Source organism: Styela clava, chromosome 9, assembly GCF_964204865.1.
Source record: "Styela clava chromosome 9, kaStyClav1.hap1.2, whole genome shotgun sequence".
NCBI classification, from domain to species: domain Eukaryota; kingdom Metazoa; phylum Chordata; class Ascidiacea; order Stolidobranchia; family Styelidae; genus Styela; species Styela clava.
Genome location: NC_135258.1, coordinates 23,203,982 through 23,226,665, shown reverse-complemented (window position 1 = coordinate 23,226,665; position 22,684 = coordinate 23,203,982). Strand labels below are relative to the sequence as shown.

Below are 22,684 nucleotides of genomic sequence, written 5' to 3'. Positions count from 1 at the left end.
GTTCCTAAACGACGACCAAACATAATGTTTGCCGTAGGCACACGAAATTTTGCGATTTTGCGACTAGAAAAGCGTTTTTAGACTGTCGCGGGACTCAACAAAACTTATATTGTTTACGGTTTTACTTTCAGTATTTTATAATGCCGCTTTTCAATCAAATTTAGATCGCGGTTTTACACCTTCTTTTGTCTTTATGCCTCGCCACCGATGAACGTATAATAACTCTAAAATTCACAATTCCGTGCAAAGTACAAAAATAAAATAATTATCATGTTTATCGTGGCACAAATTTATGATTTAAAAAGAATAAAAACTTTAAGAATAATAAGAATAATAATAAGAAGAATAATAAGAATAAAAACTTAAGAATAAAAAATTTAAAAAGAAAAAAAAGAATAAAAAATTTATGATTTAAAAAGAATAAAAACCTAAATAACACGCTGATGAAAGCATGGGCGATTTTAGCAGAAGCCAATTGTACGCTTTTTCAGTTTTTACATTTCCGTGTGAGTACAAAAATAAAATAATTATCATTGTTCCCGCAGCACAAATTTGTGATTAAAAGAGAATAAACACCAATGTAAAGGGCGTTCACGGCATAAATAACATGCCGCGTTGATGAAAAAGAACGGCGATTTTAGCAGAAGGCAATTGCACGTGTTATCGGCAACTTTTTCATTTTTCAGAAAATTCAAAAGGGCTGCGCCACTGGCTATGATTCTGCGACACCACAGTCCACAACTGTCCAGATTTTAGATTTTGTCATTTGTCCATTCCAGCTTCAAGCATATTTGCAATGGAGATGTAATATATAGAAAAAACTTATTGAATTAGTGTGTTGATCACACTAAAAACAAAAAAGATAAACAGTGTTGATGTACTACACAGTTTTGTAGGATTTAAGAAATAATATAACCTCTTTTTTGCAGTGGTCGTAGCATAAATATCAAAGCATGCATATCACTTGATAAACTCAAATGCCAGCTTCCTCCGACACTAATGAGCAAAAGTGCAAAAAAGTATAATGGTAAGTTGGTTGTTTGATCTATAATACATTGTGATTGTTGCTATACTTGAGAACCATTAGTAATGAATACCTTGTATATGTAAAGGTTGTATCAACTCTTGATGTGTGAATGCTCATGTTGCTCTACCTGTTCTACCTGATTTTTTTGAATTTTGTTGAATTTCGTTTCGAAAAACTAATACTTTTTTCCAGTTATTTATCGGGGCCGATACTACAATACTTTTACTCTGCATCCAACGGAAGAAGGATCAGGACTTGGAAAATTTCGCCAACTGATTGGTCATCTCGTGCAACGGTCATCTGCTGCCTATGTCCCTTTGCGAAACAGCAGTTCTTTGTACTTGTTGCCATTATCTGCCCTAACAGAAGAGATGGGATTAAGAAGCTCATCGCCAGATGCTTCAACATCGTCTGACAAGCAAAAACAAAGTCAACGAGCATGGAAAAATTTTCTTCATGTTATAGTTATCACGCCTAAAGCACTGTCTACAAAAATGAGAGGCAGGTTTTTTATGTAGATGGTAATATATGATACATTTAATAAGTGCACACATGTAACGTTACAAAGAGGTAAAATATAAAATTGCGCAACCTTGTGAAATTCATGTTTTGTTTTACCCTCATTTTGGGGCGATTCGAAGTTAACAATATAATATTCAGTTTATGTCTCTGAACCTAGCGTTGATAATTTTTGCTACAATACTTGTTGAACAAAAAATCCTTGCATTCTTTGCTGCTAGGTCCGGGTATAGCTTTATGTAATTGCTTCAAATAGTTTGGACACTCTAAATAAACTGTCAAACACATCCTACAAGTATATTTATCTTAAAGATCAAAGGGTGAACAATGTCATTCAAAGTCGGAAGAGGAAGGAAGCTTCGTCAAACCTTGCCACATCCTCGATTCGAGATGCGTTAGAGCAGGAACTTGTGTCAATGAATATTGATCCTTCTTCAGCCCTGTCATCCATGGATCCGGAACAACACGAAAAAATATATAACCAGTTGAAGCATAAAAAGAAAATGCAGGTTGGTTAGGAAGTTAGGGTGACCATATTTCCAAACCTTAAAAGGAGGACACGTCGTTTGGTAGTACCTCATTTCTTTGCCTGAGATATACATTATATATATGCTGAATTCTCTAGGATTAAAAAAACATCCACAGAAGAATTAATTTATTTGTCATTAGACCATGAGTAATTGGCAGTTCCTTCGTGAATATTGTTGAGTTGTTTTTTTCAATATCGTAGAACTGGCTCTAAGAAGTGTCAATCAAATTTAGTGGGTACAGAGAGAGAGATATTTATTCCGTCAACCAGAAAAAAACAGTCATAATAATAAATAAACTAGAGCTGCGTGCAGCTTTAACAGGCTTCCCGCGTAAAAAAAACTGAAGACGCGTTTTGCTCACTGGAGCGTGAAAGCGTGGTCAGCCATGCATAAAATTTGCAATTTATGATGGGGGACCCATTATCTGCATGTGATGTAAATTTCGAGTCTCTAAGTAGTGTCGTTCTTGAGAAGGAGATGATAATGTAAAATCCTATATTGCTCACTGGAGCGTATCGCCGAGGTCACTCATGCGTATCCTTGACATATCGTATCCGGAACATGTCCATTAATCATTGTTATGAATTTCAACCCAATAGCATGTATCAATTTTGAGAAATCGCAAAAAAACTGAAGACGCGTTTTGCTCACTGGAGCATGAAAGCCTGGTCAGTCATGCATGAAATTTGCAATTTATGATGGGGGACTTAATATCTGCATGTGATGTAAATTTCAAGTCTCTAAGTAGTGTCGTTCTTGAGAAGAAGATGATAATGTAAAATCCTATATTGCTCACTGGAGCGTATCGCCGAGGTCACTCATGCGTATCCTTGACATGTCGTATCCGGAACATGTCCATTAATCATTGTTATGAATTTCAACCCAATACCATGTATCAATTTTGAGAAATCGCATAAAAACTGAAGACGCGTTTTGCTCACTGGAGCGTGAAAGCTTGTTCAGTCATGCATAAAATTTGCAAATTATGATGGGGGACTTATTGTCTGCATGTGATGTAAATTTCAAGTCTCTAAGTAGTGTCGTTCTCGAGAAGAAGATGAAAATGTAAAATCCTATATTGCTCACTGGAGCGTATCGCCGAGGTCACTCATGCGTATCCTTGACATATTGTATCCGGAACATGTCCATTAATCATTGTTATGAATTTCAACCCAATACCATGTATCAATTTTGAGAAATCGCAAAAAAACTGAATACGCGTTTTGCTCACTGGAGCGTGAAAGCGTGGTCAGTCATGCATAAAATTTGCAATTTATTGCTAGCTGAGAACTTCTGCACGTTTGAGGTGAATTTCAAGTTTGTAGGACCAATTTGAAAAAAAAATAATAATAATAAATAAATAATAATAATAATAAAACACAGGAATACAATAGGTTCCCTGCTGACAAGCAGCGGGAAGCCTAATAATAGCTATAAAAAAAAATACACTTTTTTCGGTATAGACTGGAAGAAGCGATACGACCATGCGGTCATCGAAGTCAGCCCCCTCCAAGTTTACGCTGATAAATTCACAGTAAAATATGACTATTAGAAATGGTTAAAGTTCATGAAACAAAATTTGAAAAAACAAACAAAAAAATGAAGTAAAAAAAAGTAAATAATTTTTTTCCTGTGAAATCAATTTTTAAATGATGATATTTGTGAAATGAAACAGTTTGGGCAAATTTTTCAACTATTACACTATTATTTGAAAGTGAGGAGTAAGCCCCACAAATAAAAAACAATTTTGGCTATTGGACTACTATACTCAAATGTAAATTTGGACACATAATAATTGTTCGAATCAGCAAGGAAGCAGCAGACACAAATAGGAAACAAACTCAAATGGTTCTTTCGGCCATTGTGGCTGCAGTCAAACAGTCAGGCAGTAGTTTATTTTATCACAAACAGAAAAACAGAAAATGCTTAAACTTTCGTCAGAGCATAAAAATATTTTTTAAATATTTGAACCTGGGAAAACCTTCTTCATTAGATTTCACGTACAAATGTTAGATCTGTAACTCTGGTGATGTTGTACACAATGAAACGTCATTCTAGCTCCAGCAACAGCAACCTTTTCTCCAATATGGGTTGCAGGCGCAAAATATAGTCGGTCTCTTTCGCTGATGATGATTCTTCTCTAACAGCTGTTTTATGCTTGAACTCTCAATGTGCTAAGCTAGCCGTTATTCGCCACAGAAACGAAAGTGTCATAGACTCATAGCCGTATGTAATGCACTTCGCTATCAGTTTACCTTTTCTAAAGCATGGATACTTTTTCCTTGTTCCTGAGTGATAAAGGTATTTCTTTCCGGAAAAATTTATTGGGTCTGCTGACGTAATTTTCTGCCAAAATCGAAACTTTACTATATTGTGAAATACAACGTGAAATGATGTAAAAAATAATTGCAGAACAAAACGATTTTTACGTTATAAACGAGTATGCATTTAATAAGAGTGTGTATTCTATCACAACGCAATGCATTGCTTGTCATAGCCTATGTATAATGATATTACAAGTCTCTACTTACTTCAAAATTATCTTACCATATCAGAAGATATAATTTTAAATATTTTATCTTTGACTCAGACTTTTTGACATTTTAGAGCGTCCTCGGAGGACGCAATTTTTCTAACGAAAAAGGAGGACTTATGGTCACCCTAGGAAGAGTTTTCTATTTATACAGCTTTATCACAGGGGTCGGCAACCTTTTGTCGCTCGTGGGTCAAAATTAAGGGTTGCAAGTCATTGCGCATATTTTTAGAAAGTTGGAAACCAAACGGATGATACTTTTTATTATAAAAATCAAGCAGTGATACTTCTCTAGAATAGAATATAGATTCATTTCCTCATTGCGCATCTCAAAAAATTCCATTTGAATATTTTCGGCGCAATTGAACCCTTTGAACTTGGCATCAACTTTTATTCGTTTTGTTGCCATTTGTCTAATTATAATTAATTTATAGCAGGGGTGGGCACACCGCGGCTCGCCAGACTTTTTGTGCGGTTCTTCTCGCTAACATAAATTATTATCCGAATTTCAATTAAGAGAAAAACTTTTCGTCAATGATTAGGACAACTTATGTTTTAGTATGAAAATCGCGGTAGCGTTGAATTTTGAATTTAAGTCAGTCAAGTCAGCAAATCTTTCGTCACAATGGTCAATGTTTATTGATGCGTCGGCGGTATTGCAGCTTGATTGCGGTTAGTTAGTCTACTCTAAACTCTAAGTTACTGTGCGATATGTCCTCAATTAAAAAACGAAAGTACGAGGATGAAAACAAAGTTGTCAAGTCAGAATGGGAAGAAGAATACGCATTTACCAGTCAGGAGAATAAACCTTTGTGGTTAATCTGTCATAAGCTACTAAGTCAAAATAAAGTCAGCAATGTTAAACGGCACCATGGAATGAATCATGAAAACCTTTTACGGGACTACCCTCGTAAATCAGCTATAAGAAAACACAAATTAAATGAGCTCAAATTGTGCATATATTTGAGTAGCCTTGTTTATCTATTTATTATTGTTATTAGACACTTGTGTGAATTTATTTTCTGTTTATAGTATTTTGATAATAATAATAAATTCACAAATTCTGCGGCTCTTTTAAAGTTCTGACTTGCAGCATGCGGCTCTAATACTAAAAAATTGTGCCCACCGCTGAATTATAGGCTCATTAAACGAGTAATTGACAATTTTATACTTTTCAGATTGTAATATAATTTATTCTACACGTGTCTCACACAATAAATTCTGTTAAATCCAGAGTAATGGATAAAAAGGCTTATCCTGCCCACAATTAACCGTGTTTTCGTTTTAGTGTTGATATGTTTCTAAACGTCGCCCCAAGACAATGTGTGCCGCATTCACACGAAATTTAGCGGTTTCCGATGCCTCGAAAAGCGTTTTAGACTGTCGCGGGCCTCAACAAAACTTATATTGTTCAGTTTTATTTCCAGTATTTTATATTGCCGCTTTTCAATCAAAACATTTGCGTCGCTGTCGCCGGTTTACTCCTTCATTTGTCTTTAGCATCTCTCTGCCGACGAACGTATAATAATAACTCTCGCCAGATTTTCAATTCCATGTGAGTACATAAATAAAATAATTATCATCGATATAGTGGCACAGATTTTTGATTTAGAGAGAATAAACACCAACGTAAAGGCGTTACGGCCTTAATAACACGTCACGCTGATGAAAACAATTGGCGATTTTAGCAACATGCAATTGTACACGTTATTGGCGGCTTTTCAGTTTTTAAATTTTTTTAAAAGGGTGGGGGGAGGGGGGTTTCCACCCCGAAACAGCCCCCCCTGGTTGCGCCATTGCCTACTACATACGGTTGTCTGTTATTGTTTATTGCAACAATTGATCTTTTTTTCTGTTTTTTGCCAAATTTAATTTTTCTATTAGACATCTGAGAAGATGCTACATGGATTTTATAAAGATATGGATGTAATTGTGCAATCAGCAAAAAGCCAATGGAGGAAGAATTTATCTACAAAATGGATGGATGTCAAAAAATCTCAACAAGAAATTTATTCAGGAAAGAAGAAATTGAAGGTAATTTTGGGTTGAAATTTTCACCAAATTAGTTTCATTTTTAATTCAATTTTATGATTTATGGTTTCCATGTGCAGTTATTTTGAATAAGGTTGGTTGCAAAGTTTGGTAAAGCATTAATTTCGTTCTGATGTCATTTAAATATAGAATTTTCCATTTCTTGTTGGAAAATGAATGTTTTTAGTTTGGGTAATTGCTTGGAAACGAATACTGGTTATCTCTATATGTTATGAGTTGTTTAATGGAAGTAGTCACTTTGTTAATTTAGACAGCCTCAAGTGCTCCAATCTCATTTATTATTATTATTTAGATTATTCCTCCCTTTCCAAATATGAAACGAACTCGAAGCAAAGAACCCTCGCCCACGCGAACATATGCAGACAATACTGTGGAAGATCACACTGAAGCTACATTTAGTGATGATGATGACATAGAGCCTTCTTCACCCCTTACAGTAAAGCCTCCTACTACAGCATTCACATCATATAAAATACCAAAAAAACCAAGACTGGAAGATCCAAGAGGTATCCCTGTTATTTTTTGCTTAACACGATCCATGTACTTTTGCAATGATGTGCTTTGATACTACTTTTATGACCGCTCCAGAGGTATTCGTACCAATTTGGAGGTAACTATTTTTGTTCGCCTACTTTAAATCACGTTGTGTAAAAAGACTGAAACCTATGGGCAGAGGGTATATTCACTTGGCTAACACAAACAGTTCCCGAACTCGTAATAGAACTAAAATAGGGAAAATCGGAATAAAATTATTGCCTAACCCTGCTACCCTTTTATGGAGTTGAAGCTGCGTTTTCAACATAAACTGAGGTCATAACGATCTTTGTACAAACATCTTGAGTTATGTCCTGTATTGAATATTTGGTTTCAGTAGTTTCATCAATTACAAACATACCATTCGACACTGATGAAATCTCACCGATACCAGATTTGCGGGATATTCCTACACGACCGTTTCATTACACTCCATCACCAACATCTGCTTCCAAACAGAAGCCTCCAACTCAGGAAGGTAATTTTGGAAAATTCAAATCACAAGCTAAATTAGTTTTCTGTTGAATCACTAAATTTAATATTGCATTTTAAATGATCCGTCTAAACACAGAACTTTGACATTCCATGAACAGGGGATTTTTTATTTTTAGGTAAATCATCATCGTCTTCAATATTGCGTCCTGCATTCAAACCTCTTGAAGAACTCATTTTTACTGACAATTTAGAAGAACTGATGAAGCATCCTGAATTCAGGTAAATAATAAATGAATCATCGATCATTAAAGAAACTAAAATAATGGCAAAGGTATTGAATAAAACATGTATTGATATAAACAATGGAGCAATGCTCAAAAATATATATGCATGATATCAATACACATCAATACATTGTTAATGTAGAAACGCTAGAAGTATTATCTAAAGGGTGTAAAAGAACCGAGAATAAGTTTAAAAAGAAATAAAATCAATAGCCTTCTAAGTGACGCCTCTAACATAAACCAATGAAAATTTGCAAGCTATCAGTGATTGAAGTACTTTTTCCAATAACATCAATTTTTTAAAATGTTCCATGGTTCATTTTGTATCCAATTAGTAAAAAATACATATCCATATTTATAATAGCGATTTTCTCATAGAAAATAAAATACACTGACAATTCATGAATTTTCCATATTACATAGTGGCAACTTATAAATTTATTTCAATGCAGTTTTTCAGATGGCCACTGGGAAAATCACAAAGCGACAAGTGATATGTCTATATATGATGCAAACAGTCCTTATGTATCTTGGGAAAGTAATCAACAACGTATTTCAATCACATTTACTCATGATATACCTTATCCAATTGAGGTTGCAGATTGCCCATTTGCGTTTGAAATGGACCCATTAATATTATCAATGCTTCGTGCAATACATGGGTAAGATAATTTTTCTTCTGGTAATAATTTTGTACTGGTATATGTTTTTAGCTGCACATATTTAATATTGTAATATCGCTGGATGAGAACAGAATGGGCTTAAGTCACAAACTAATGTAGTTATGAATAATTTACATAAAACTGTTTTTGAATATTCATATATTACATAGAGACTTGATATTTAGATATGATCAATTATCGGTTAATTTGTTCACTTGTCACATCACACCTTAAAAGTTCCTTTTACCTGAAATAGAAATCTTTTATTTCAAAGATAGAAAATTTGGTTAATTTTATTGATGTTTGTTTGCAAATATTTTTATTCATTGGAGACCCGCTCTTCGTCCAAATAAATACATTTAGACTGACTGAGTCAGTATCTGTAACGGCTGATATCACAACTTACATCTGTTATTAACTAACATAATATGGTATAGATTCCTAATTTAACTCCAATAGCTTATGTGTTCAAACTGGAATTTCTGTTAATTTGATATAACAGTAAAGACTATACGAATATCTCTATTATGTTTTATTATCACTAATTATTAACGTTTGCAATTAATGTCACATAAGCGAAAACATGAAATAGATCGCCGTCGACGGTTAAAACACTAAAAAAATTTGATGCATCTAACTTATTATTGTTGATAGATGGATAAAGTTATAATAGGAAGCCTATTGTTTTTGAAATTGTTTTTAGATGGCCGCAACATTTATTATTACTTGGTTAAACTACTTTTCTCTTATTTATCTTTTAGACATAGAAAAACCATATGTTTTTATGGAGCAGGGTTTTGCGCCGGCTGATTCATTGCAACTTAATTCACATGATAAAATTCATGTAAAACATGCTATATTGCTAATAATGACATGCCCAATAAATCAATTCAGTTACATCATATGTTGAAACCCACTTTTCGAACGATATTGATATCTCAATACAAAATCTAGTTTTATTGTTGATGTTAAATACTTATATTAGGGTTCATTTATCAGGTAATTTGTTACATATCAATCGAGTATTAAAAAAAAAAAAGTTTCGATTATATATTTTAAATCGAAAATGAAAATTTTGATAATCTATATAATATTCCAACTTTTTTTGGTTGTTTATGGTTTATTATATTTGTGGTAATTTGCACTAATGTGCAGTCTGCTGTGAATTATAGTTTCTTTTGCTCATATCAAAATTGAATGACTTCATTAAACTTTAGAATTATTCATTACGGTTGACATATTTGCAGAACCTACATGGCGTTTTATTGAATTTTGCGTCACAAAATTAATGATATTGTAAATTTTTGTTCAGTACCTATAATAGGGCAACAGATATTTCTCAAGATGAACATGAAAAGGTGAAGTGGGTACGAAGAGTTCTTCATACCAGAGGATCTCTATCAACAAATTTATCCAAGACTGCCAGCATCACAATGGAACAAGCCGATACCGCTCGGAGGATTGAACATATTGAGGAGAAAGCTTCACCATCCTTCATGGAAGTATCTCCTCATCAAAGTTCCACTGACAGTGGGTTTGTTTCGTCATCAGCTACAGCAACCCCAGCAAGTATTCCGGTTCCAGACAGTCCATCATTGAAGGACATTGCTGCAATATTAGCAAATGCCTTCACACAGTCAAAAACTGCCAATGTGACTCACCAGGTGCCAGAAACTACTAGGGTCTCAGAGAAGGAAGATCAAAATATGGAAGTTGCAGCAAAAGCATTGCTGGAGGTAAAGTTTATAATTACTTGTGTGTAAAGAAATTAGGCTTTATTTTGACTGCCTTGATTAGCAATTGTAGTGCTAATGGTAGTTTGTTTTCATCTGTTTTTATATTTTATTCTGCTCTGTATTGGAATGAATTGATCCAGCGTTTCTCAAACTGTGTGTCATGATAGATTCCCAGGTGCACTGAGGATCTTTTCAGAATTCTAGAAAATAAGCTATTTGTATTACACGTAAGCATGCGGGCAAGCTTATGAGACTTGAGTGTGAGTGTGCGGCAGGCGCTATAAATTAGATAATTTATAATATTATTGCATTTGCCTCGTCGATGTAGTAAGGGTGGCACGTTATAATAGTATTGGATTGTAATGTTATAATGTATTTGTAAAGAAGACATCCACCTTCTACCATGTTGACTTACGCGCTCAGTTGGGCTAACAGGGAAGCAAGTTTTGGCTATCAGCTTCAAGTCCTATTCAATCATCGGTGCAAAAGCCATCAAAATAATCTTGCCATTTCCATCTTCATGGGTCTGAGAACACGGATTTTCTGCTTTGACTGGAATCAAATGCAATAATTGGAAACAACTTCTCTGAATTGACGACGAAATGCGAGTGTGCTTGGCAACAACGGAACCATCTTATTTGTTCCTCAAAACATACACACCCACCTAATTGGATTTCATGGACGTCACATATGCATAATTATCGGAGTCCTGAACTGATACCCATATTTATTTCAAGAAAATGACCAATAAACTGACATTTTCGGTCGATCACAACGAAAAGTTTTTCCCAATTGTTACAGCAAATACGCCAAATGGCAATAGAACAGTATCAGTATAAATTTTGAAATCTTATGGAATAACTCGCAGTCTGACGCAGAGAATATTTTCTGATCTTGAGGTCATAACATTAAATTTTTGCTCTTCTATACGGCCTGCAGGTAATATAATCTGTAATTTTGTGAAAAAAAATTTTCAACTATTGAACCAATCAAATTTTTAGTAGTTGAAGATGGGGAGCGTTTCCTTTTTCCTGTTTTTTTTATTCGTTGTTATTTCATCCCATATTATTTTAAATTATGTCATAAATTTGATTGTAATATTTATAATAGGCCTATTTGATTTTTGTGAGGATAAAAAACTTTGCAATTCAATCATATATTCTTTGTAATATTTGAATATAATTTATTCGTATATTTTATTAATCATGGTATATATATATGATGTTGTCCATCTTCATGCTATTTGGTGCATTTCTGCAGGAACTGTGGTGTAAATTAATAGATCAGCCTTTTATTACAAACATGTTAGAAAGGAATTTTACATAACATGGTTCACAAATAATAGAATTACATCTCCGTTGCAAAAATTCATAATTTTTGTTCTTCTAGGTATTTGCTGCGAAATCAACTGAAAAACAAGAAAAAGTGTCAAATGTGGGATTGCCTCAAGAAACAGATGATTTGGAAGGTGTTGACATGGAAATTGGATCTACTCCTGAACATTCTCCTTTACGTGAGGTGCGTGTCATTATATAACAATGAATCCATAACATTGAATGTTAATTTGAATCAGCAAACACTATATAAGGTAGTGTTACCAGGGTGAAGTTATTTTGTGGATTGTTCAGATATTTTACCATTCTTTTAAGCATATGCTATAGATCAGGGCTTCCCAAACTTTTGAGCTCGCGGCCCCTTTTAATATATTAAAATTTTCCGCGACCCTTGTTTGCGCTAATAATGCTAAACAGCTCGAAATACGCATTTTTGATTGATACGTTTTATTGACACAGGTAATTTTCAACCTTTAGTAGGACTACTCAATTACAAAAACAAGCACATATTTATTCAAATTAACGTTACTCAATTATTCAGTGTAATGGGTGAGAATACTTTTTGCTGCATAGCAAGTCCAGCCTTGGCTCAATGTTTGTTTATGCAGGCCTAAATGATGAATTACGATGTCTGGCCACCGGCGGCATGGTCTTTTTCCGGAATTGTTCACTCTTATTGATCAAACTTAGCATAAGACAGCGGTTTGTGTGGCGCCAAATTATTATGGAAAAAACTCATGACGCACCTACACGAAAAATATGCTGCCTGATAATAAAACACAATATTGTCCTCGTTAATATTTACTTATCTTATCTCTCCCTGGTTTTTCTTCAAATTGCTAAAAAAATCACTCATGTTTATCAAATGAATAAACTGCAGCCAACGAAATTGCAGCATGCAGGATACCCGACGTAACAGAGCGTACACAAGCCGGCATTGCTATGCATACACACTCAAATCGGGTCTTACGATCCGAATAAGAATTGTTATGCAAGCGCGGTGATTCTACTGTGTTTCCCCGAAAATAAAACCAAGCCAGAATTTTAGAAGTCATTTTGATATAAGCGCTACCCTTTAAAAAACACTTAGTCGATAGCGCAATTTTTTTTGACCTAATCGCGTGGAAGTGCGCCGTTTCAATTTTGCTAGGACGTCGCAATATTTCATGATTTGAACCGTTCAAACAACCCATAATTTCTACTTTTACAGAAAAAAGGAAGATTATATCGATCTTACCTGTGATGGTGTTACAATAAAAAAAGTTTAATTCTGAAAATTCGGTTTTCTGTAGATAAAGATTATTTTACTTGGTTCAAAAAGCGTTGCGGACTCCTATCCCCTTTGCGATTTCGTTTTTATATAAAGCAGACTTTTCTACCAAGATCCGTTAAATATGATTTTACTGACTGTCGTTATGTTTTGTTTGTTCCTTTATATGAACTCATTGCAAAAAAAGTTTTTTATTGAAAGGTATCAATACGTATTTTCACGGGTAGTCGTAACTTGAGCATATTTTTGGAGGGCATCACAATACAATGAAGTTCGAGAACCACTAGTCCTAGAGTCCTAGTGTATAAAGGGAAATCTTTTCTACTTTTTAAATGGTTAATAATCTATATGTAGCAGTTATTTTCATATTTGGCATAATAAAAAATCTCGTTATTCTCTACATCCCCCCAAAATAAGCCCTAGTGTTATTTTTGAAATAAAATTGAAGACATAGTCTTATTTACACAGTATGATGATGTGTTCATTAGGAATCGTGAAATTTTTGTTCACAATATTTCTAATAATTGTATTTCGAATCAAGAGTCTGAAAAAGTACAATAGATATAGTACTTTGTGTAAAACTGGTGCTCTTTTTGCGGCCCCTAAAATTCGTTTCGCGGCCCCTAGTTTGGGAAGCTCGCTATAGATGATTGTGTCCAACAGTAACAAGGGCAAATCAGTACCAATGAAGGGCCAAATTTGACCTTAGAATCAGATTTCCAATAATGTAAAACCAAAATTTCTTTTCTGTCACATTGAGCTAGTCGTTTCATGATTGATTTTAGTTCAAAGTTCAAAATCAATTTATTGCAGAGAGAAAGGTCTAGATCTCGAGAACCATCTGTGACAAAAATCAAACAGCCTGGGGAACAGAACTTGAAATCTTCTCTTTTACGATCAGGATCGAGAACAACCTCCAACGAAACTACATCATCACAATCTCAAGGTCCAGCTTCCATGTATGAATGCTTTATTTTTCCAAATCGCATGGTTTGGTTTCCCAACTTCCAACTTCACTCTGTATTAAAAATGACTCTACGTCACACAATTTTAAGTCATTATGTGCTGTGGGAATACTTTCCAATAATTTCCAAAAAAATACCACCAGCTCCAAAAAATTTGGAAAATACTTTAGCAGTGTTTGCTAGGAATCTCTCGTATCACAATTGAAAATTTTAATTTTCGCCACAAAATATTCCAATTTCATGGAAAGTCTGACAGTGTGAACTTGGAAGTTCCCAAATTTTGATGTAATATTCACTTTAAAAAATGGGAATATTGAAAATGTGCTCAGATCAAATTATCTGAAAATTTCTGTGAATCATTTTGCACATGGTACAAACTGATGCTAAATGCCATATTAAAGTTGTTAGTTATAAATACACCTTGTGATTACTCATTTTTTTCAATTTTTTTCAAATCATTGCAAAGCATGAAATTTCAAATAATCTGGATTTTATATATGCTTAGATTATATTTTAGTAGTTTTTTTTTGTGTGATTGGATTTCCAGTATTTGCGTAATATCAAATATGAGTATATTCGCAGATTGCACGGAAATATATATTTTAATGTGAATTTGCACATTGAAGTCTCACAATATTTTACAATTTTAATATTACTATAAATTCCATATGACCTTTGACACGTAAGATCTGTGTATATTGTGATTCTTAAGCTAGAGATAAAGTGAATTTGTGCCCCCAAACGACCCATTGTTTCCACCAAAATTTCTATGCTAAAGGTTCATTTTACAACTTCACTTTTTGTGGATTTCTTTCCACCTAGCTGTTTCCCTGTTGGTCCCATCTATTTGTTGACCTATTTTATATAGGGGTAGGCCTATATATACAGCAGTAGTGTTTTTTCTATCAGTACTGTTTCAATTTTTTGAGGTATACGAGCCTTAATTTAAGCGAATAAGAACTTAACTTTTTAGAATGATGTAGGCCTACCACATTTGTGCTGTATATACTTTTCATCAATATAAGTCGTAAATAAATAAGATATTTTAAGACTGTTAGAATATGTAATAAATTTCTGTTTTTGAGCCACTGACTAAATCTTAGAAACTCTGTGGTTCACTGGTTTGTACTACTTTATTTGCACAATATTTGTGGAACACTGATTTGGTGACTATTAATAAACAACAACGATCTTTATAAACTGTTTCTATGATCCACCCATTGTGGAGTCTTTGATTTTTAAACGATTAGATATTTGAAACTTTCTTTGGAGTATTGTCAGAATTTTCATTTTGCTTATTGTAAATCTTCCAATATTTTACCCAGTGTATATAATATTGCAATGAAATGTTTTTTATAATTGTTGGTGAGTTAACTATTTTTTTGAACTTATAGATCATGTGGCAAATGGGAGCGGCCGATCACTCCTCCTCCATTCCCTCCCAACATCTCAAACATCGAAGACGACTATGAAGATGGCGAAATCAACGACTCTCCGCGAGGAAACATGCCTCAACATTCTTCGAAAAACTATACCAGGTCTCCCAAGAGAGTCTCTCCAGGACCTGTTGACTCATATAATCCCAGTCGTATCGAAGCTGATGGCAAAAACTCGAGGCGTGAGAAAGTTGAACATTGGAAGGGATCGTGGACCACAGACGATGCCCCCCCCATCATCGAAGAGCGGGTCAACTATTCATCAGCCATGGGCTTCTCTGAGCAAAATGGTAAACCCAGTGAAAAGCAACAGTGTCGCAGAGATGCCGAAGATGACTATTCATATAAAGACAGGTCACGGTACCGTAAGCAGAGTCCCGACTGCTGGGATTTTGAATCAAGAGAAAGTGATAAGAGACACCAGTGGAGTCCAAAATATACAGAGGCTCGTCGGTCGCGAAAAGGTCACACCCACACTAATGAAGGGAACTGGAGACATGACATTGCAGATGACAGTAGGTCAAAAGAAATCAGGGAACGACTCCAGCAGAGTTGTGACTTCCCAGGAGAAGATTGGGTTGGAAAAAAATATAAACATGATGAGAGGCATTCCAGGACTGGACACCGTGAGTGGTCATCTGATGAACACAGGCACCGTCTCCACAGTGAATCTAGGCCTGAAGATGAATATACAAGAGAACCCGATATCCAACCCCTCCTTGCAAAATCAATCGAAAGATCGCGCGATGAAAGGTATGAACAACGATACCCCAAAAACGAAATCCGCCATCCTAGGCATTCCAGACACCCAGGGTTACTCGGAGAGCAGCCACCTGGGTTACTCGGTATCAGGCCAGACGATGATGAAGTCTGGTATTCCAATCAAAGAAACTACGCAGAGCATGCAGAATCCTCGATTCATTCGAACCAGATCAGCAGAGACATCCGAATGCAGCATAGGAACAATCATCACGCAGAGAGAATCCCAGTACCTATCAAAAGAGGCCGCCCCCTTCTCAGAGCACCTCAAGGCCACGCCTATAGACACAATAATAACCTCGCGAGAGCCCCAGCGCCGCAGATCCAGAGGATCCGACCTAGGCACCCTAACCCAGCTCAGTCCCGTTCGTGGAAAGGGCCCCTATTTCAAAGAAAGCCAGAGTGGGAAAATCATTCCCATCCCTCTCCGAGACCCCTTCTTGGACTCCGGCCACATGGTCACCCCATACTCCGGCCGAAGATACGACCAGGTTGGAGATAACAATGGTGCTGGTGCTTCTGCCCAAACTGGCACAAACACCATAAGCGAGCAAAATTCTGAGTTACTTAGTTCTATTCTTTATTTTTTTAATCAAAATCAAGACCCTCGTCTTGTGACTGCAAGCCTTAGAAACATGCAAGATTATGATTTTTGCGCTAAAAGTTCGATAAGCCCACCCACATCTGTCTCTGCTAAATCTGTTACTCAAGTTCCCATGAGTGCTTCGTCATCCCAATATTCAGGTCAAATAGCCTCAATTCTTCAACAACTTGTTAATCCGGCTGCCATAACTTCTCTTGCTGTATCTGAAAATAGTAAAGGGAATCTGAATTCAGAAGGCAATTCAGCATTGAAAGAACAACTTGCCATCACTACATCAACCACTATTGAGAAGTTCTCCTCTGATTCTAGAGAAAAAGTCACAAGTAGCGGAGTTACAAATGAAAATGTAGTTTACAAAGCTGCAGCGCCATCGCCTCTCAGCAGTCCCTCGGCAACTCTATCGCTTCAAGATATTCAGAGAATAAGGGAGAAAAAAGAGAGGTTGAAAGCACAAAAGCGTGTAGAACAGGAACTAAGTCGACGTGAAGCAGCAAACATGAGAGATGAACTGAACAAATCCATTGCACATAAATTAAAAAAGCCTCACAGTAAGACAGCGAACTCCAATTCGTATAAATCAAAGAAGCCCCACAGTACCAAATTGAAACCTAGCAAACGTAAGAGATCAGCAAGCCCTGAAAGTACAACTAGTTCGAACAGTAGTGAAGCAGCATCAACTGGAAAGACCAGAGTATCAGAAATAATGGTAAAAGAACATACAAAACCATTGAAACCTTCTTTTAGTTTGGATCAACCAGCCAGTACTCAAGTCCTCTCTGATGTTGCAATAGCGCTATCTGACAACAAAGCAGTAATTTCTTCAGCCTCGTCCATGCGACCCACTGGGGTAGTGACACCTACACCACGCCCTGTACATCCAGTTTTCATGCAATCGAAAAATTCATTTCCGCTTACAGAAGTTACATCTTCACCTCGTAACACGACAACATCATTCGCAGAGTCTGAAGTAGCGGCTCCAAATCCTATTCAAGTCTTGTCAGAAATTGACAACACTCTATCACAATTGAAGCAAGGAATGCAGAGCAATGGAAATGAAAATGAGATGAAAGATAGAATGGCCAAACTTCTACAGCTTGTGCTAATGCTAGGTGGTGCTGCAGAAACAGATGCTGAGCCATCAATTTCTGGAACTATTGAGCAGCCGACCTCCAGCCAAGCTAACGAAGTTTCAAGTCAATCATCTAATTCTAACGATACATCTATATCACCTGATCAACAACACCTGGGTAATGTGATTGAGGCTCAGCCATTGTTTGAACCTGGTTCATCATTTCTTCATGAAGTTAATCAAGGACCTTCCACATCCCAACATCCAACAGTATCTGAAGCTGTTGATTATCACACTGCTGGATTTCGATGGACGTTGCATCATTTTGAAGATAGTCAATTGAATTATTCCAATTCTGTTCGTGTTTTGGACGAGCCAGCTGTCGCAGATCATCAAATTGTAGCTGGGATCACTCGAGAACATGATAATGTAATACGTGACTATATCAAACAATCTGAGAGTCTATCTCTGCCACGACAAGAACAAGAAAGCATTGATGAGATTCTGGCAAAACTGAGACCATTTATCCAGAAATTGAATAAGACCAATATGCTTTCCAAAGAACCCACGGCAGAAATGTCATGTGATAATAGTGAGAATTTAATAAAGCTTGGTGACAATAATGAACCAATAACTATGACAGACCACAGTGCAAGAATGCCGATTCTACCTGCTGAGTATGTGGCTAACGCATCACCCACAAATAATCATCTGCTACAGGCACCAGTTATCGCTGAATCGGTGGTACCTATGCAAATGACACAAGTTCATCATCAAAACTTGGTGCAGCCTGAACCCACACTGCCAACAGTTGCTTGTCCAATTGCGAATCCATTGGACCAACACACCTCATCCCAGAACTCTGAAGTGAGACCTTCGAAACTTAACATCGGTTCTACTTCAGATGTGTCTCAACATACAGCTGTTATTCCTCCACACACTGAAAATCTATCTCTGCATCATGGACCCCAGATTACTTCAACAATGGCACAACAAATGTCTTCTCAATCTGATGCTGTACATCAACAGAAACCAGACCATCTCTCTCTGGCACATCACTCTATGTCATTACAAGTTCAGTCTGGACATGATAATCCACCCCTCTCAAATCAACATCGCTTTTCTATGACATCGCCAAGCAGTCGGTCTGACAGCGGCACACCAACTATGGACGAGCGATACCCTGATCCTGTTAGACAGCAGCGTCGTCGCAAAAGACGTGGTGACCCATCACCATCTAATTCATTTTTGGTCTTTGATCCAGAGAATTCTGCTGAATGTGAAGCAATTCGAGCATATTTGGCTTCAGTGAAGGGAATTCAGTTTGATGTCAAGAAAATGAGTGAGAAATGGCATTCTAATATCAACAAACAAGTACTCGAGGGTAAAGCTGAATCTGTTGCCATACAGGAGGAAATTCGAAAAGTTTTGCCGCCAGGAACTATCTGGGTTGTATTTAGGTTAGTGAAAGTTTAATATTAGATTTATATCAAAATAACTTTTATTTTGTATTTGTATCAATTTCTTTCGAATGTTATGAGTATTTTTTGTCTCCATAACAATATTAGGGTGCTATTGCTGAATACTTGCTTTAACATCAGTTTTGTTTCGCAAGTTTTATCAGCTGGTATTTTGTCATTACCAAATCTTTATACAGTAGTTGTAATCTATATGTGCTTTGGCTTTGGTATCAATCAATCTCCAGCCCTGCCACCATCACTGTGATAATTATGTTGTATATTTTATGAGGCTCGTTATTCGCTTTTCTTCCTGTAGAACTGCTGACTTGAAACATCTTCATTTACTGAAACATCTATCGCTGCTTAAAAGTGCTGGATCACATGTTCAGTTTGTCTCTGCTGACAGTGTCAGAGATGTGAGAGCAAGACAATATAAGAATATTCTTACTGGTGATGGAGGTATACTGGTTCCACTTTGCCCAAAGACCCTACTCAGAAAACCGGGTATGTAGTATATAAGAGATGATTTATTCTGAACCATACAATTTATTGGAAAGATTATTATTCATAACTGAGGTCTCTGGAACTGCATATTGTTTGTTGATTTGAAATTGAATGTTCAACTTATCTGCAAGTGTATGAATTCGCTTGTTGTTGTGTACATTGTGATTGCTTTTGCATCTAGAGCTTCATTTTCCTATTGGAAATAGCCTGTGCTTTGGACAATGCTATGTAATAGTGAAAAATATAGAACAATAAAATGTAAAATGTAGTGTTTTTATAATGCAGTACTCAATTCTAATATTCAGTCACCTTCCGTCATCTCATGCTTTGGTTGATTGGACAAACTAGCGGCATCTCAAAGAATAAAAGCAAATGGAGGATGGTTTTACATCAACACTTGTTGGATGCACTGCAGGATGCTGAGTAAGTTGTCATGTTTGTTTTTTTCATAAAAAAATGCATCAAGCGGACAAACAAAAGACTGCGTGATGCAAAAGGTAAGGCCTGATTAGCCTGTCACTAGCCACACGTGGAAACATCAAAAGAGGTTAATCGATCTCAAATAAAAGTCTTATTCAAGTTATCTCTGCACTACTCCGTTATTTTCAAATATTCAGAACACTCGAATACAGCATTGGAATTGCATTTTAGTGGCCAAAATTGACTTGTTCTGTGTATTTTTGAGGCTGCTAATAATACTAAAACTTCATGTGAATTTTCATGTTTGGTGTTTCAAATATCATAGTTTATCTGCTAATAGCAATTATTTCTTTGATTCAGGGAATCTGGAGACATGATAGAACGTCAGAATGCGGATCAAGTTGTAGATTTGTTATGTCATGCTAGTCAAGATACTACAAAACTGGCTGTGGAACTTGTAGAACACCATTGTGATAAAATTCCTTGTGTTGATGAGAAGACTCCTTCAGTTTGGAATTGGTATGACACAGCCAGTAATGAAGAACTATCTACACTGGCACTACCTTGTGCTACAAAACTACAATTGGACAGAATAAGGCAGTCCAGACATGTTGTATTGTTGATTGGTAAGTGTATCAAATTAATTTTAAACAATGTTGTTATATTAAATTTCAGATGTCTGGAATGATCAATTGACTGGGTATTGCGATATTCTAACCTGATAACAGAAAGGCTGTCTGACTTGTCACCATTCTTTTCCCTGGCTTTAAGACTGAAATAACAATTCAATATTAAAACAAATTTAACTACCAAGCTGATATAAGATTGTTCAATTATCTCAATCTATTATAGTAAGCCTTGTGAATGAGTTCTTTTCTTAACCTTCTCAATATTATTTTCTCACATGGAACTGTGAATAAAACTATCTATATATATATATACGGCTACGCTTTCATATCAAAATTTTGAAATAAGGGAAAAATTGTACTAATATATCTCATTTGGCAGATGATGATCCTTTAGCTCAATGCTGGAAACCGCTATGGCAACTTGGAATTTGTGTTTCTACTATGGAGAAGTTTGTTGATCTTGTCTGCTCAAAACCATCTGGTGCTGTGACTGATCAATCATTGAGTTGTGTGTTACCATTATATGGCCTTGCACATGAATTTTTATAAGGAAATCTTGGGAATTTTCGCCGCAAATTTTTGTTCTGTATCGCACATTCGATCCAGGATTTGGTGCTTATTTTCTGTGATTAGTTGTTGGGCTCCCAATGGATTATGTTGGTAGATGCGTATATGTTTAACTGACATGGAATTACAGATCGAGTTTGAATCAAACCTATCGGTCTATTATTCTTTGATTGCTTTTTTAAAGTTTTTGATTGGGGTGATCAATTGCTAACTGACTGATTTCAGTTTTCCTCAACTTTTATTCCTAGACTTCTGTTGTGAAAATCAGTTCTTTATAGATCTAAATCTTTCATAGATGTAACTTCCTCTGTACCTAACTATAACAGCCCATGGCAACAACATCTGTGATGATGGAGGACCATTTGTTTCTATTCGGTTGATGTGTAATGTATTATGACAACCATGTCAAAATATTTGGTAGTCTGATTACCAGATTTCACAGTCTTGTGCCATATTTTGTTCATACTGTTGCAAGTTTTTTTTCTATGGTAAACTCGTTCAAGGGGCAACAGGTTATTGTTTGAATTTTCAATCACGTCATGCCTGTTAACAAGCCTTTACTAAAAAGTGGGTCACATTTTTCTCATGGTATGTGCTGTTTTAACACAACATAGCATGTTTCGTAATCTTGGCTTGCTGATGTGGTTTTCATATTCGTTGCCTATTCCTTTTGTGTGATTAACTTTTCATTGAACTTTTAAACATTTTTAATCTTGTCTTGAATCATTAGTAGATGGATGGCAATCAGCAGTTTTAATTACAGTGTTACTATTTTGAAATCATTTACAAAATCAACTATTGTAGGAAAAATTCGATGGGAGGAATGGAAAGTTGTAGGATAGGCTGGTCACTATATTTTCTTAACCATCCATGTTACCATGTGATGAATTTTCGGTAACTGGAAGTAGGAGTACGATGCAGTACTGAACCTTGTGATGTCGATGGTGGCATTTTACTGTACTGTACTTCTATCTGGTTTCAATTAATTTCTCTGCTATATTTTCGTGGACTGGTATTAAAGCCCTTGCAGATGATGGTGGATACTCCATCAGGTCTAATCCCATCCCATGACCTGCTTGCAAGATTTTATCTTGAGAACGTGGGCGTCGTCTGTGATGTACACCTCCACTGGTTTATTTGGACGTTTGCTATTGAAAGCCAAGCCAGCCAGTAGAAATGCACGCATTGTCAAACCGCCATGAAAACACAGGTTATATGCCATCGAAAGAAACTATTCAAATCGCGATTTGGACCGTGGATGTACATGAATTGTCCATCTCTTGGTTATATAAAAAGTCTTTGAAGCTTTTTAGAACTAGAACGAATTAATATGAATTGGGAGTTGCGGATTAACC

General features: G+C 36.0%; 1 protein-coding gene across 2 annotated transcripts in view; it reads left to right on the top strand.

Moving 5' to 3' along the window:
• The window catches only part of LOC120339846 (uncharacterized), a 31,810-nt gene extending 9,560 nt beyond the window's left edge, over window positions 1-22,250 (top strand). The window contains exons 8-23 of one of the 2 annotated variants that reach the window (XM_039408056.2): window positions 930-1,027; window positions 1,220-1,528; window positions 1,859-2,055; window positions 6,494-6,643; window positions 6,954-7,167; window positions 7,536-7,673; window positions 7,807-7,909; window positions 8,367-8,576; window positions 9,889-10,312; window positions 11,702-11,830; window positions 13,730-13,862; window positions 15,276-19,209; window positions 19,526-19,713; window positions 20,019-20,136; window positions 20,494-20,759; window positions 21,142-22,250. In XM_039408056.2, coding sequence (XP_039263990.2) covers window positions 930-1,027; window positions 1,220-1,528; window positions 1,859-2,055; window positions 6,494-6,643; window positions 6,954-7,167; window positions 7,536-7,673; window positions 7,807-7,909; window positions 8,367-8,576; window positions 9,889-10,312; window positions 11,702-11,830; window positions 13,730-13,862; window positions 15,276-19,209; window positions 19,526-19,713; window positions 20,019-20,136; window positions 20,494-20,759; window positions 21,142-21,311 — 6,781 coding nt within the window. In that variant the 3' untranslated portion in view covers window positions 21,312-22,250. Of the gene's footprint in view, window positions 1-929; window positions 1,028-1,219; window positions 1,529-1,858; window positions 2,056-6,493; window positions 6,644-6,953; window positions 7,168-7,532; window positions 7,674-7,806; window positions 7,910-8,366; window positions 8,577-9,888; window positions 10,313-11,701; window positions 11,831-13,729; window positions 13,863-15,275; window positions 19,210-19,525; window positions 19,714-20,018; window positions 20,137-20,493; window positions 20,760-21,141 lie in introns of both variants that reach the window. The other variant, XM_039408055.2, reaches the window with a different exon arrangement.
• The last annotated feature ends 434 nt before the right edge of the window (window positions 22,251-22,684 follow it).